General features: G+C 36.7%; 1 protein-coding gene across 1 annotated transcript in view; it reads right to left on the reverse strand.

Moving 5' to 3' along the window:
* Window positions 1-1,056: 1,056 nt before the first annotated feature.
* LCP2 (lymphocyte cytosolic protein 2) overlaps window positions 1,057-14,871 on the reverse strand; it is a 33,014-nt gene continuing 19,199 nt past the window's right edge. Inside the window, exons 7-21 of the mRNA XM_067304939.1 lie at window positions 13,257-13,455; window positions 12,511-12,611; window positions 11,275-11,344; window positions 10,973-11,056; window positions 10,131-10,156; window positions 10,026-10,045; window positions 9,817-9,921; window positions 8,902-8,932; window positions 8,248-8,260; window positions 7,087-7,207; window positions 5,207-5,256; window positions 4,234-4,337; window positions 3,314-3,391; window positions 2,083-2,238; window positions 1,057-1,330 (exon numbers count right to left, since the gene is read on the reverse strand). Coding sequence (XP_067161040.1) covers window positions 1,208-1,330; window positions 2,083-2,238; window positions 3,314-3,391; window positions 4,234-4,337; window positions 5,207-5,256; window positions 7,087-7,207; window positions 8,248-8,260; window positions 8,902-8,932; window positions 9,817-9,921; window positions 10,026-10,045; window positions 10,131-10,156; window positions 10,973-11,056; window positions 11,275-11,344; window positions 12,511-12,611; window positions 13,257-13,455 — 1,281 coding nt within the window. The 3' untranslated portion in view covers window positions 1,057-1,207. The remainder of the gene's footprint in view (window positions 1,331-2,082; window positions 2,239-3,313; window positions 3,392-4,233; window positions 4,338-5,206; window positions 5,257-7,086; window positions 7,208-8,247; window positions 8,261-8,901; window positions 8,933-9,816; window positions 9,922-10,025; window positions 10,046-10,130; window positions 10,157-10,972; window positions 11,057-11,274; window positions 11,345-12,510; window positions 12,612-13,256; window positions 13,456-14,871) is intronic.

Raw genomic sequence — 14,871 nt, forward strand, 5'->3', positions numbered from 1 at the left:
ACACACAAACTAACTTTAAGGAAAGGAAGTGTGACAAAAAGTCAAAGGTATGTCTCAAGCTAAGGTCTTTCTCAGAAAACAAAAGTCATTAGAAAAACCTAAGTAAACAATTGGATACGTCCCACTTACAGAGGAATGGGAAAAAATTCTTGATGTAATAATTCTTCAGTAGTCTTTAGGTGCAGCTTACATTTTAGAACTGAGAATGTTATTGTTTTTCTTGACAAAATACAGTAAGAACAGAAAGCAGTTTTGTAAGAGGAACTCAGCTTATCCTGGTTGTAGCTGCCTGCTTTTTAAGAGACTTGGGTGTGGTCTGCCAGTTAAAGAATCACATGATGATGATCTGGGTGAGGTCTCCTGTGAAACAGTAGTTACTTGATTTAGGGAGGAAGAGACAGCTAAAGGAAAGCCTGTGGTAAGGAAGAAGAACGTCTTTCTGAGTGAGGATGAAGGATCCTAGGAGATGTATACTTCCATTTTGAGGAATAGGATATGCTGTCAGTGACTCACAAACGGCAGATAGAAGATGGTATCTCTATATAGTCTGTTTTTCCAAAAAAAGGGGTGACCAGAGACTGTTTAATAGATGAATAACACAGACACAAATCTTGACAGCCAGCTTAATATCCAGAGGTTTTGTATCACTGAAAGTTAGGTGTTTTTAGGGCCAGGTCAGAGTCCCAGTCTTTTGATAGAATTGTCTATTGCTGGATTTACTGAGAACTGGACTGTGAAAAATAAAGCTTTTGTTGCCTTTGTCTGCTGCTCAACTTTGACAAGATTTGGGTCTACTGTATATCACTTTACATAATGTAATTGCTATTGCAATTCAGAACTGAAAAATAGCTAACAATTTTTCTTCCTAAGAAAGAAAAGACCTGTATTGGTATGTATGTCATGGGTCCTCTAATTTAGCATGGAAATTGTTTCAATAAGATATACGTATGTTGGAAGACAGTTCTCCTCATGCGGAGTTCTCATGCAGTGTATGATTAGTGGACAGTAATAAATATATTGTAGGAAGATCAGATTTATTGCATTTAAAGCATGTTTTAAAAATAAGAGCGTTGTCCTTTTTTTCTTAATTTTAAAAGGATTTTTAATTGCTTCTTCATGACTTGAGTTCACTGAAAAAGGAAATATCCTGAGGCTTACAGGCTATAGCAGACTTTGATCCTGTACATGACCTTCATTAGGCTCTCATTTAAATATGTCCTGCAGCATATTTCAACATGCACTGGTTTCTTGAACCCCTGTCTTTTCCATCAATCAGAAGAAGAGGTGTTCTTTGGAAGTAATCAATGATATCTGCTACAGAAGAAAAATCCTGTGGGATGGAAAAATGAGAAGGCAATGGGACGATGTCAGAATCATTATTAATCAGCAGCCTAAACAAACTGTTTTTCTAAACTCTAAATATTTTGCACTCTTGTAAAGTCCAGTACATATCATTAGGTCAGCCATTTTCATTCCTGCCATAATATGCAGCTCCATAACTGTTAATCTAGTATGTGCAGGAGGTGTTCAACCTACTGTGGATGTGCTATGTAATTAATCTGTGCAGACTTGGCTTGTTTAATATGTAATGTTGTTCTGCTTGACGTGATGATTGCACTTGAAAGTCCAAAAAGTTGACTCAGAAGTTCAGAAAATTCAAACTCAATCAGAACAATAGTACGTGTACTGACCAGTCTGTCTGACACTAATAAATCCAATGTAGTATTAGTGGAAGTGATAAGCCAGCAGTCTGGGATAAAGCAGTAGAGCTGACAGATTTGATCTCAGCTGTGTATTTTCCTTATCTGGTATCTTAGTGGTAAATGAACATTCCCTAACCAGTTACATTGATTTCTAATAGCTGTATGCTAAGGCTGTCCCTTCATTTCTTGAGTGTGAACAGCTGAATCTGATTTTACTCTCAGCAGTACCATACTGTATTTGCATCAGGAACAGCTCTAAAACAATACGTAGAATTCTGCTGGAGTAAAACAACTGTCAGGTCAAGTAGCCTGACATTTTGAGAATGAGACAGGAGATAGCTTAAGAAGAAAGGAAGTAATATGAAAAAACATGTAGTACCTCTTTTCCTTTTAAGCCAGTTCCTAATAAATATATGTGATTTTGCTCCTGGTAACGAATCTGAATGTTGTATACTTTATCTCTGTATAAAACCATCAGTACATATGGATGAGTAGCAGTTTTTCTTGAGCTGTCTCTCACCAAGAAAGTTCCATCCTGAAAGATGAAAAAAATGAAAGATGACAAATGAAAGACACTTGTGGTTTTGTTTAGCACAAGAATCTTAAGTAAACTACTCATGCTTTTAGGTATATTTTCTTTCATAAATCTGCTTTTTTCATTCTCCCTAGTAAAATCAACTGTATTATTAATAAGGAAAAATGTATAGGTCATTTTTGAAATGCTGCATCTTTCAGACTGCTACTTAAAACATTCTGTATCCAATAAAAATGCAGATTTTAGGGAAGGAAGGAAGGGTCTTGTATGAAGGAGAGATTCCATTAAAGGAGGTGGTGAAATCTTGATATCAGAGGCCAAAACTAGCTTTACTTTGATTGGAAAGGAATTTCATGCCTATTCATTCAAGATTCCTATGTGATATATATACAGACAGCCCAAGATAATGATTGTGTCTATGTTATTTTGGTAGAGGCAGTGATGTTCCCTCTCCATAAGCACTACAGACTGTTTTTCTTCATTTCAAGTTGTTTTTACAAGTCTTCCATTAAATCACCCTTTCTTAAAGGCGGCTGAGGTGGTGGTCTCATAGGTTGTTCTGTAGTACAAGTTGTTGAAATGCTGTACATGTAAACTTCAGCTCATTGCATGGGCTGTTAAGAGTCACAGATTAACCATGAGTGGAACAAAGAGAGATACTGGTATTCCCACAGTAATGGGTTACTTCTGTTCTTCATTTTGCTGGTAAATATGGCCTAAAAAAGGGTATGATTAATCTCATCTAATGCAAGCTGTCCAAAACTTGGATTTTTAGTCTAAGGTCTTTGACACAGATTCTCCACTGGTGACAAAGGTAGGTGAGATGAAACTGTTCTCTGGAGGTGCATATTTTGTTCTCTTTGACTACAGAAACCAACAGCCTTCATGCTTGGTTTAGGCTGGATGCCTAACTTTTAGGTGGATAAAGGTATGCAAAATGAATATTCCACTTTCCATATCTATACTGAGCCTAAAACCTTAGTATGTTATGTACCTTCACTCTTCCTGTATGGCTGTATGGACATTTGACTAGGCCATTAAAGAGATGCTGAACATCTCCAACAATTTAAAATACCTTGTTTATTTTTCGAAGAGCGGCTTCTGCTTCCGGTCGGCTAATATCAGCAACGTACCATTCATCATTTAGTGAGTCCTGTGTTTTTTGCGGGAGAGGATAAAGGAGAAAGTCAGCTGTCAATAAATTAGCTTGTGGTGTTAACAACATGCAAATAAGTAGAGGGAAATTTGAATGTGAAGGTTTATGTGTGGACTCTGAAGGTCTGAACTTCAAGGATCATATTAGTATATATTAGTGTATGCTAGGTGGCACTAAGAGATTTTAAAGTGATTTGATAACTTGAGTAAATCTGAAAGTCTGGCTATAATACATCTGCAAGAAAGCTAGGAAGACTGATATTTCCAGTTATCTTCAGTAGAACAGTAGAAGTTAAATTTCAAGTGAAATTTTCCCTTTTGTCTGCCTGGGGTACTGACACCCTTTGCCTTTGTTTCTCTCTCTCTCTCACTCTCTCTTTTTTTTTTTCTTTTTATCACTGAGACAATAATGCAGACTTCCTTTGCGCATACCAGCCTTAGGCAGCCATACATGCCATCCCTGGGAGTGTTTTTTTCTAAACTTGCCTTATTTAAAGAAATGTGAAACTGGATTACACTTAGCATCTGAATTCTTTACTCACCAAGTTTTTTGTGGAAGGAGAAGTGAATTTTTAATGCTTGAAGGCAAGTGTGCAAAACAAGTAATCCAGCAAGCAAACATTTCTTTTGTTTTGTTCTGCTGGGTTTTTGTTTTTTGTTTTTCTTGGTGAAGAGAAAATAAGGCACTAAAGTTTGACGTAGAAAAGGAAACCAAAAGCAAATACCAACATCCTGACAATGGCTACTAACTAGAAAAACACGTTTGAAAAAGTTCTCTCTCAAAATCAGAATATTTGCTGTGTGTAGCATTTATGGTTAATACTTGTGATATCTTTGTACCTCATCTTCCTCTGTGTTTGGTGGGTGAACAGTCTGTCTGCTAGGAACTGGCAATGGCAGTCTTACATCTGCTTTGCCTCTTGAAGGAGATCTGTGATTGTTGCCTTTAAAATTATAAAATAAAAGTAGGAAAAAATTAAAAACAGAAAATAATTTAATCTGTGGAGCAGATACTAGTATACAGTATAGAATCTTGATTCTGAGAGGCATGAACCATTTATGGCAGTCTGATACTGAGAAAGTTTGAATTGATTTGACATTAAGTTTAGGCTACTGTGTGAGAATGAGTTTCCTTACATAAATTCATCCTTGGTGCACAGGGACTTTAACTGAACTCTTGTGGTTCAGGGTACCTTAAAATCATATGAATTTGAAATAGAGGTTACATCTTTTTAGTTTCTGTACCTCAATTATTCAGTTGAGAGCATCTCCAGTTATTCTAAAAATAGTTACAAGAAACATTGTCTCTTTGCATTCCTTGCCTTCTTAGCAAGTAGAAACTAAAAACTGTCCCTGTAACACATTGGCAGCTGTGACCAAATGCAAAACTTCTCTTTGCAAAGTAAAAAGATTTCTCAGCTTGCTTTATTTTTGACCTATTATCATAAGCTACATATGCAACTAAGACATTGAATTTCACATGGGAAATCTTTTCCCCTTTTTCAAGAGTAATAGTATACTTCAGTGATTTGCAGGTAGTGTTACTCAGCTCTCAATAGTCATAGCTAAATTGAAAAAGGCACTCAAATGAGGTTTTGGCAATAGTTAAACTAAACAATAAGCCCAAACTTCGTGGGAGAAAAACATCTTAAATTCAGGTTAATCAAATTAAGCAAGATGTCTTTCAGTAACTCTTGATAGTTTTCTGTTCACAGTCCAACCAGAAGCATCCACAGAAGAAAAGATTATATTAACTGAACTGAAATGGCCTTTCAACCTTCAGTTATGATTTATACGTAAAAGGGATACAAACCTAGTTGGAAGCGTGGTGGTAGTGAGCCACTTGAAGACAGACTGCTCGCACTGTTTAAAAACAAACAAACAAATGGAAAAAAACAGTAGTCAGTATAAATAATACAGTGTTGCTATACAAGGTATTTATACTCTGAAGAACTGATCTGGACTTTGTGTCTGCTCTGCAGAGTGTTAGATCTTTTTCAGGCCAATGATTTTGTAAATCTACATGGTAAATAGATCCAGTTTTAAGTTTACTTCAACCTTAGTGTCTGGGAATAAGGTAGAGGGAATCAGTAATGGGCCACCAATACTTCTGTATCGGGATTAATAGAGGAAACTACTTAAGCTTGCTGCCTTCCCACAGGGATTGGCTGTATTATTCTCCTAAAGCAGAAAGCATAGGGAGCAGCTTGCCAGATTGAGTTCCACTCGGAGTTCCACTTACATACACACTTTTCGTGTGCCTTCTTTAATACTGGTGATGAAAATGCATCTTCTAATCATAAATGTTCAACTGTGAGCTGGCAGTGGCACAGAGCTCATGCCTACAGCATCATAACACTTCCATGTGCCTGTACATGGTTTACTTGTCCTTTTGTGCTTCATTTTTCTCCTTTTTGTTAGAAAATCTACAATCCCATCTCCTTTTATGGCCTGATCTCAGAGCTCAAACCCAGAGCTTCCCAAACTGAAGAGTCCCAACCTTCAAATCTTTCTTTTTTTTTTTTTGAGAATTTCTTCACCTAATTGAGAACTCTAATTTCTCCTCTCTCCATATTTCTCCTTTGCTTAAATGAGCTGTACAAAAAGCTCTGGGATCAATATGTTGATTATACTTGCAGAACAGGGGCACCCTATCATGACTTGTGATTCATGGGAGAGAATAAACCAAATGTGAGCTTCAAATGCTAGAACAAAATGTGAAAATGGTGTTTGAATGTAATCAGAAGTGCTCATCATAGGGATAGTTACATATTTGCATATGACCTTGCTATTGCTACTGCAATGCTATTGCTACTTGGGTGTCATCACTTCCAGAGGATGTTGGTAAATGGGAGGGGTTCATCAAAGAACCATTTAAAAAATGCAGAGATTAGAAAAGTTGTCTTATCCGTAGACTCAGGGAGCCCACTCTAACTCATCAAAGACTAAGTCTGTTGCACATTACATCAGGAATCAAAATTTAGTTAAGGGCTCTTCAGTGTAGTGAACAAAGACATAGCAATCTAATATTTGGAAGCTGATGCTAGAAAAATACATATTTGAAACACAGTTCACAATTTTAAATAGGAATTATTAGGATAATTTAGTAAGGGGGTGAAATTCATTCAGATGGTCAACTGTAGACAACTAAGGTATGTGTTTTTCTAAGTTCTGAGGCAATCGTCAGTCACAGCTCTGGCACTTAATCCTCTATGCTGTGCAGACTCCTCTAAATCAGGACCTCTTTGATGTACATGCTGCACAAATTTGAAGGAAAAGATGGTCCCTTCCCAAAAGAACTTGCCATTCTAATGGAGCCTTCAGACAAAAGATGGGAGAAGGTGATGTCTTAAGAATGGTAGTATTATACCATATAGACCCTAAAATACTTCCTTGACATAAAACTGAGGTGCATTTTTCGGGGTTGCCTGACTAATTTACTTACATTATCTGTTTCACTGAATACAGAGCTTCAGTTATATTAAGGATTCCCCTTGATAATGGGAACAACACAAATCAGCCTGAAGTGTAGTGGGGGCAAGGATCTAGCTTTAAAAGTAACAGACTTCCTAAAGTAGAAATCCTGTGTTCCCCTGAGCACCCTGTAACCTCATATATACTATTATTTGCTAAATAACAAACTAATTCTGAGTCAGATTCAAAATGAATGACACATCAGTGGCTGAAACAAACCTTTCTGCACCGGGCATACTGTTGGATCCTGGCTTAGGTGGAGGCTTGACAGATCTTGAAGGGAATGTATTGGAGCTGTATGGGGGCAAAGATAGCTGTGGCACTGGTCTTTGGGGTGCGACTGTGGAGAGGAAGAGAAGAAGACTTAAAACTTATGAAACATATTGCAGTTTAATTAGATAAATGTAATTGAGTAAGCTGTTATTTTAAAAGTCCTGGATATGTTAGTTATGGAATGTAGCTTCATATGATCAACTGAGAACTTAAGTATAAAATTAAAAATAAACTAAAACAGGCTTGAGCAACATTTACATTTTCTAAGTTCTGTTTTAGATAAGCTATAATTCAGATACCTAACTGCAGTACAGCCCGTTGTGGCTTTCTTTTTTGTGTTCTCTTTTACAATGCTTCCAAATAGTGGATTTGAGGTTACCTTCTTGGATTTCATTCCTTTTTGAGATTTCTCCCATATCATCATAAACAACAGCATAAAAGTAAAATGTATTTTCTTTTAGCAGTGTCTTCAAACCTGAACTACTGGTAAGAGTGGAAGAGTTTAACTGTACTCTGCACAGTTTAAGTCACCCTCTTTTTTGTGGAGTCTTAGAGACAGTGATAAATTGCAGAGATGTGGGTCAAATGTCCAGCTTTTGTTATGAAGTCACATTAGGAACTTTATTTTAGGAACCAGGGTCATGAAGTAATTTAAAAATATTATTATTACATGAAACAAATTCTGCTTCTCTTCCTTAGAGTGAATACCATTACACAGAAGACTAGTACAAGCAGGGTTTGACTGAATATTTGATGAAAACTGGGAGGACACCAGGTTTATATGCCTAGCTATTTGATGTTGTGTACAGAACACAACTCTCTACAATATAATGCGCTTCGAAATAAGAATTCCTGCTGTGTTGTAACTGGCTGACTGGAAGATGCTATTAGCTATTGATTTTTTCTGTTTTGTGGCTTTGTTAGATATATCTGCAGGAGGAATTTTGTAAGCTTTCTACAGCTTGGCAAGGTATCACCTGACTTTTTAAAATGTCTCTGAAGAAAGAATACTGCACCTATGTGTGGGGTTTTTTTTGCTTTTTTTTTTTTTTAAGTATTTAGACAAAGAAAGACTTAAGTTTTAAAAGTCACTGCAGAAACACTTACTCTCTTCTTCTTCCTGGGGAGGCAAGAAAAAAAAAACATTAGCAGCTTACTATAGCACAGTTCTTAGGAATATTTGTTTTTTACAGAGCTGAAACCTAGGAGTCGGTGAATTTTGAGTATGCAAGATCTAGACTGTCACTTTCATCTAAAATGCTGGGGTTTCTATCTTCATGAAACACCTAATAATTTTTAAAATTCTTGTGATGAGGTGCAGCCATTATTTACAAATAAGCAGCGAGATAGCTGTCTACCACTGGGGTTTGACCCAAAGTATTTAGAAACTCTCAGCAGATGTAACCTTTCCCCATTCCTTAAGTTAAGTGTATGTTCTCAGAGTTATCTAAAAATGAATTCCTTAAGTCAGCTTAAACTAAAAAAACAAAACCTGATGTAAACAAAATCACCTCTCCTGTGTCATAAAAATTCTGGCCTTATTCTCCCTATTATCTGAAATAAAGTAATTGGGGAATAAATTGAGGTTGATCTAGAGGAACTGATTAAAAAAGAAACAATGTGCTATGAAAGATCTATCTCTATTCATTATAACTGTAAAAGAAACTAGTTTACCTCTTCCAGAATTATTAGTTTATGCAAATACTTCATTTTGTTGTAGCACCTATTCATTTACATATTTGCTTTCAAAAATATACTTACCTCAATTTTTTTTTGTGGTGGCCAACCCTGCCTAAAATGAAGCAGAGAAAACAATACATGAATCATAGATGGAATATTATTCATTCACTTGGTGTTCATTAGGCAATATTTTCAACGAAGATGTGAGTTTATGGTAAGTTTTACAGTCCCATATGAATGCAGAAGAAATTTTTTTCTCCTCATAAAAATATCAAAGATTTTTCAGCCATAATCTAAGACTGCACACCAGCCTTTAGCGCATCTTGATCCTATGAACAAGTAAAATGTCTGATGGCTTTATCATAAGATTGGAGCTTAAAAGAGGCTTTGATGCTGATGAAACATTAGACCTCAAGTCTTAAACTCATTTGTGGTACTTAGCAACACTACTGGAGCACATGATGAGCCTTCTAGCCTTTTTTCTGAAAAATTATCTTGGCTGATTAGAAGGTCTCAATTACTTTCTTATATTTTGTTTTAAAATCAGTCACATCATTGTTCAGCCCACAAGTCATCTAGAGAACTATCTAGTTATGCTAGAGAATGCTGTTTGCTGTTAACATTGAGTTTTGCAGGCTAGTAAAATCAATAGTAGGAAATTAAACATTTCTCTCTCTAACATCCTACAAAAAATGGCAATAGGATTCATGAAAGAATATTCCCTAAAGCAAGAACTTGATCTCATTGAAAATCTGTGTGTCGTATAGCTCTTCGTGTAACTTGGAAGTGAGCCATGCCCTACGTGATGCTTGTATGAGATATGTCTGGAGAGAGAGCTTTTTCTGCCCCCCCCCCTTTCTTTTTAAACTTACAACACATTGATTTCTGCAGACACTGCTGTAATGCAGAATACTATTCTATTTTGCTCATCCATATTTTTGTTAATTTAGATTTTCATTAAATTTCAATTAAATGAACTCTAATTTAAACACTTACTTTACAGGGTGTTGCTTCCTTAAGGGAGATGGATTGCCTCTTTCATATCTATCACTTGGTGGGACAGGAGGTTTTGGCATCATTGCTAGCTGTTCCCCCAGGGATCTAAAGCAGGAGTAAGATGATGAAATAAAGGTAAAAGGCTGCTTAATAGGAATAACTGGGTAATATTGGCATTGAGAGTATCTATTCAGGAGGAAAACTCTTACCTTAGCTGTGGAGTCAGAGACTGTAAAGCAATAAGGAAAAGTCAAGAGAATGCATAAATGTATCAAAATAGGTTTTAAAAAAAAAAGGGGGGGGGGAGTTCATACCTTTTCAGGAAAGCCTGGCTTCCTTCCTAAAAATAATAAAAGCTTATATTTAGAAAAAAATAAAGCTTAAGATAATTAATTAAACTTTCCATGAAACTAACAAGTTTTAAATACCACTGAAAGTGAATTTTTCAGTTTGAAGCATTCAGCCTCCTGAGATGTAAGCCAGAAAAACAATTTTGGCTTTACAAGGGGTGAAAAATTTGCCATTTCTCATAGTAAAGCATCAGAAAGATTAATCAAAGAGTTTTCAAAGTGGCATGTTTTACAATCGTATTTTCCACCCTTCAACTTTGAATTACTGGATACATTTATGCCATTCTATACTAGATAAAAGAGTTTAGATATTTCAAAAAATCATAGGGTAGTCTATTGAGATTCATTGTAAAATGTTGTTTTCTGGGCTGAAACAAATATCATTTCTATTTCTATTATTTTTCAGTTCTCAGCATTCTTTTAAGTGTGGATACCAAATTATGTATATTACTGTAAACAGACTTTTGTGAACTCTAGGCAAAAGTAATTATTTCTTCTTTTAACTTACTAAATATTCCTTTGTTCATTCACTTAAAGATTATATTAAACCTCTTTGTACAAGGCTCTTGTAATCTCTTTCTCTTCAACTAGTCCTGAGCCATTTTCAGGGTTGCTGCCTTCCAGATAGAATTTCCCTCATTCTATAAGCATTGCTCACATTGCCTTTCCTGAACAGATAGATCACTTTGTTTGTGATTGGATTTTGGCACATTTGGCTGAGCCTTGTTCTTGTGCATGGATGATATTCAAACTGATAATTTTGAGCAAAAAAGCAGCTGTTGGTATTGCCATAAGCAAATGCTGACCTGATACTGGACTTTCTCTTTCAAACAGTGGAGCAGGACGATCCAGTGGGGGTTTCGTGCTTCTGTCTATAGAAGGAGCTGCGGCTAAACACAAAAATTATGCAAAAATAATGTACTGGCATGGGTCAATAAGGCTTTGTATAACCCTGAACTGGTGTTACTTCTCAGAATAACAACCAATACAACTGTGGGATGTATGAATAAATAGCAGAAGAAGGTGGAACTGAAGAGATGTAGCCAAAAGTAAAGCGCTACAGAGCCCAGAGAAAAAGCTTTAAGAAAACAAAAACGGCTATACTTACGTTTCGAAGGCTTGATATTTCTGTCTCTGTTCAAGTCATTGTTGCTTAATGGAGGAGGAAAGGGTGGCAGCTAAAACAAATATTTCACATGTGGTTAAAGTGTGCCTTAATTTTTTTGTTTTAATTTTAGTATTGTGCCACACCACAGCTGTCAATCTTTGTGTCTGATAAAGCACAAAGAATAGGTCTCTGTACAAAGCAGGAAGACCTACACATACACACTTTTCTGGTCAGATGCAGAATTAGCTCTGTCCTTTAGTCTCGCAGGGAATACTCTAGTGGGATGTTCACCCTGGGAAGGGCATGGGTATGTGAAAGGAAAGAAAGAGGAGCTTCTTCAATGCTGTTGTATCTTTGTCCCTTCAGTGCAGCAGATATTAGTTTTGAAATCTGATGTTGAAATTAGTGGATGTAAATTTGAACTTGAGAAATATGCACTAATTCTGTATTAATGAAGGCTGCTGACTGATGGAGAAAGGGCTATTCTTTCTTACTGGGAAATCTGGGGTCAAACAGAAGAAAGTGTGGTTAGCTGCTGCAAAAATGGTGAAGATGTTTTCATCTAAGCCTAGATTTCTTCAGAGAAATGCCTTCCTATGTTCTTTCTTGTTCCAAGTAACAAAGCAGCAATACAGGAAAGCTGTCTTGAGAACTCATGACGCTTTTAAGAAACCTGGATGTTTTAAATGTAAGAACCAATTATACTGAATCAGACTGAAGGTCCTGCTATTGCACCTAAAAATTATCTTTACTTGTGTACATGGGTAGGTATCATGTCCATCTGTGCTGGCATACAGTGATTCTGTATTGCCAGTAAACAGCACAATAACTTTCAGTTTTAAAGTTTTAACAGTATAAAAAAGTAAAAAATGTGCATGTCATTTAGGGCTTTGAAAGCTTGAGCTTTTTTTTCCCCCCCAACTATATCGCTAAAGAAACACAGAGGGATCTATTAAAAATCTATAATTTAAATGAAAGAGGCATTCTTAAGTTGGTACAAATTTTTAGTGTAAAAAAGAGCAAAGTAATATGGAAATAATTTAACATATTTGTCCCATGAAATTTAATATACTTCTTTGAAAAAAGACCACCCTGTAACAGAAGTCATCTATTTTGACAGCTGAAACAGCTTCTCCTTCCTCTACATACACAATCTGAATAAAAATAATATTACACTTGTACCTCCTAGGAGCTACTAGTAAAGAAAATAGATGAAATATTAAGAACAAAACATACAGGAGCACCTCTTCCCCCAGGTGGGGCTGGCACAGGGGACGGGCCAGGTCGCTGGGGTGGTACTGGAGGCTGATTTGATGATCTAGCTGTTGAAGGTCTGTCTAAAGAAAACAAAAATCACAAACTAAACAAGTATTCAAACAATTTGGTTACTTTATTGTCATTAGATCTTTTTGAAGGAGAGGCCTTGTAGTAAGCTGCATACTTAAGTTAATACATCATTAGGACATTGTTTTAGTTCATAATAGATAATTGCTTTATGATCGGTGTTCTCTTGGGAGATAAGGGCGTGTATGTCTCTTTGGTGGTGAGGTATGTTTGACTCCACAGCTGCAGGCTACTGAAGAATCAGACATAAAAAATGACAAGCAGAGAAAGCTGATTTTCACTAGAGCTTTTTTGCTATTGTTGTGACAGTTCACTCTGTCCAAGGGACAACTACGAAAGCTAATACAGTATGCACTTGTGTTTTACTTGGTGCAGGTTCCAAATGAAAGGCCATATAATGCACACGTCACAGAAGAACAAACTTTGAAACCAACAGAGCTTGTCTGAAGTAGTAAATTGAACTTCAGAAGTCACAAGGCCACCAACATGCAGTAAATCTGTGTCACTAAATCTTGTTCATGAACTGGACTGTTGACTGTGTTTTGTTATCAGCCACTTTAAATGTCCAGTCTGTTTCCACAACAAGTTTTTATTCATCATTTGTAGTTTATTAATAACAATTACTTTTTGGTAATTACCTATATAATCTGTGTTGTTTGCAAGTGACTTTGCAGGAAATATGACATTGTGGTGTGCTTCGTCATTATTGGATGGAGGCGGCTCATAGCCATCACTGTCATGTTCTGCTTCCTCAGGTTCTTCTGTTGGTGATTCATAGTCAGCCTCATCTTCCTTTTCCTGGTCATCATCAGGGCTTTCGTAGTCATCATCTTCATCCTGGCCAGTGCACATAAAAATGGATACTGTAACAGGATGCTAAACACTTCAGTGCAATTTCCTTGTGGCTTTTTATTGTGGTATTTTTCGCTCTGGAGGATATCAAGTTTTTAAAACCATTTTGAATAGAAAAAATTATCTGTTGAAATGCAGTGGGTAAATGAGGCAGCATTTTATTAATGCATATAGTACTCAACAGCTTAAGAGAGGAAATGAGTATCATTTTATAACAGTAACCGCAGTGAAAGTTCAAGTCCAAGTGATAGCTTTTTGAAATGTTTCATTTCTGTTAGATTCACATCATTCTCATCTCACTCATTTTGAGGTATCCACCAGGGAATGCACAGTGCCATACCATATGAGTTAAGGCACCAGCAAAGAATTCAGTGCTTCCTAGAAAAATACTGGAGCAGTAATTCATAGCTGTGGATACACACTCCTACTTAATAATACGTACTCTTTAGCACAGAGCTCAACTTCTTGAAAGCACTTCAGAAACAACTAGGTCTTTGACAGGGGTCTCGGTGCCCTCCACTAACCAGAATCAAAACAACTTCATACAACTTGGAAGATTTAGTAAAATCACAGTGAAAATGTGGTAGTGGTTGTTGCCCACGTCTTCTGTGCAATGTGCCATGACTTAAAAGAATAATAAATTTGTCACTGGTATCTTGGCTGAGATTTCCAGAATAGCTCAGTATCGGCCTAGCTCAGGTGTTTTACAGGTCATTGCTTGTGACGCTAGCATTCCTGAAATAGCAGTAAAACTCCTGCAAACTTAGTAGTAAGTGCTTTCTAAAAATCCCTCTCCATATATTCTTGCAAAAAAAACATTGGCACTGGTTGGTGAGAGAGATCTTCACAAACCAGGACTGTATAACAGTCAGCTTACTCATTCAGCTAGCTGAGTTGCGCATGCTTGATCTAATGACGTTTACTGATGCATTTTCTATGCAGAAAGGCAAAAAGTATTTTGTCTGTCTAGTCAGCTTCAAGGAATTGGATTCTTTAAAATGTAAAATTGCAAACAAAATGGCAAGATTTGCCACTGAATAACATTGCAACCTTTCCTTTACTAACCACTTCTAAGAGCTTGAAATAGGAATATGAAGTACAGCTATGGTTCTAGGGAGGGCTGGTCATAGGCTGTGAGGCTGCGCTTGAGGCAGTGCTACAGGACTGCTGTTGCGAAGCTCTGTCTTGTATTACTGGTGGTGAGGCCCTTTTCTCAGTGAAGAAACTGGCATGCAATGGCCCCGATCAGTCGTGCTCCTCCATCTCCTTTTCCTGAGCCTAACACCCATGTAATTCTCCACTCTTTCCCCTCTGACCAAAGTTGATAATGCAAGACACGACAGAGCTTAAGGAAGAGGTGATCTGTTTAGCCAGTAGGCTTTTTTTCATCCTGATACTTAC

Source organism: Apteryx mantelli, chromosome 14 (genome assembly GCF_036417845.1).
Source record: "Apteryx mantelli isolate bAptMan1 chromosome 14, bAptMan1.hap1, whole genome shotgun sequence".
Lineage (NCBI taxonomy): Eukaryota > Metazoa > Chordata > Aves > Apterygiformes > Apterygidae > Apteryx > Apteryx mantelli.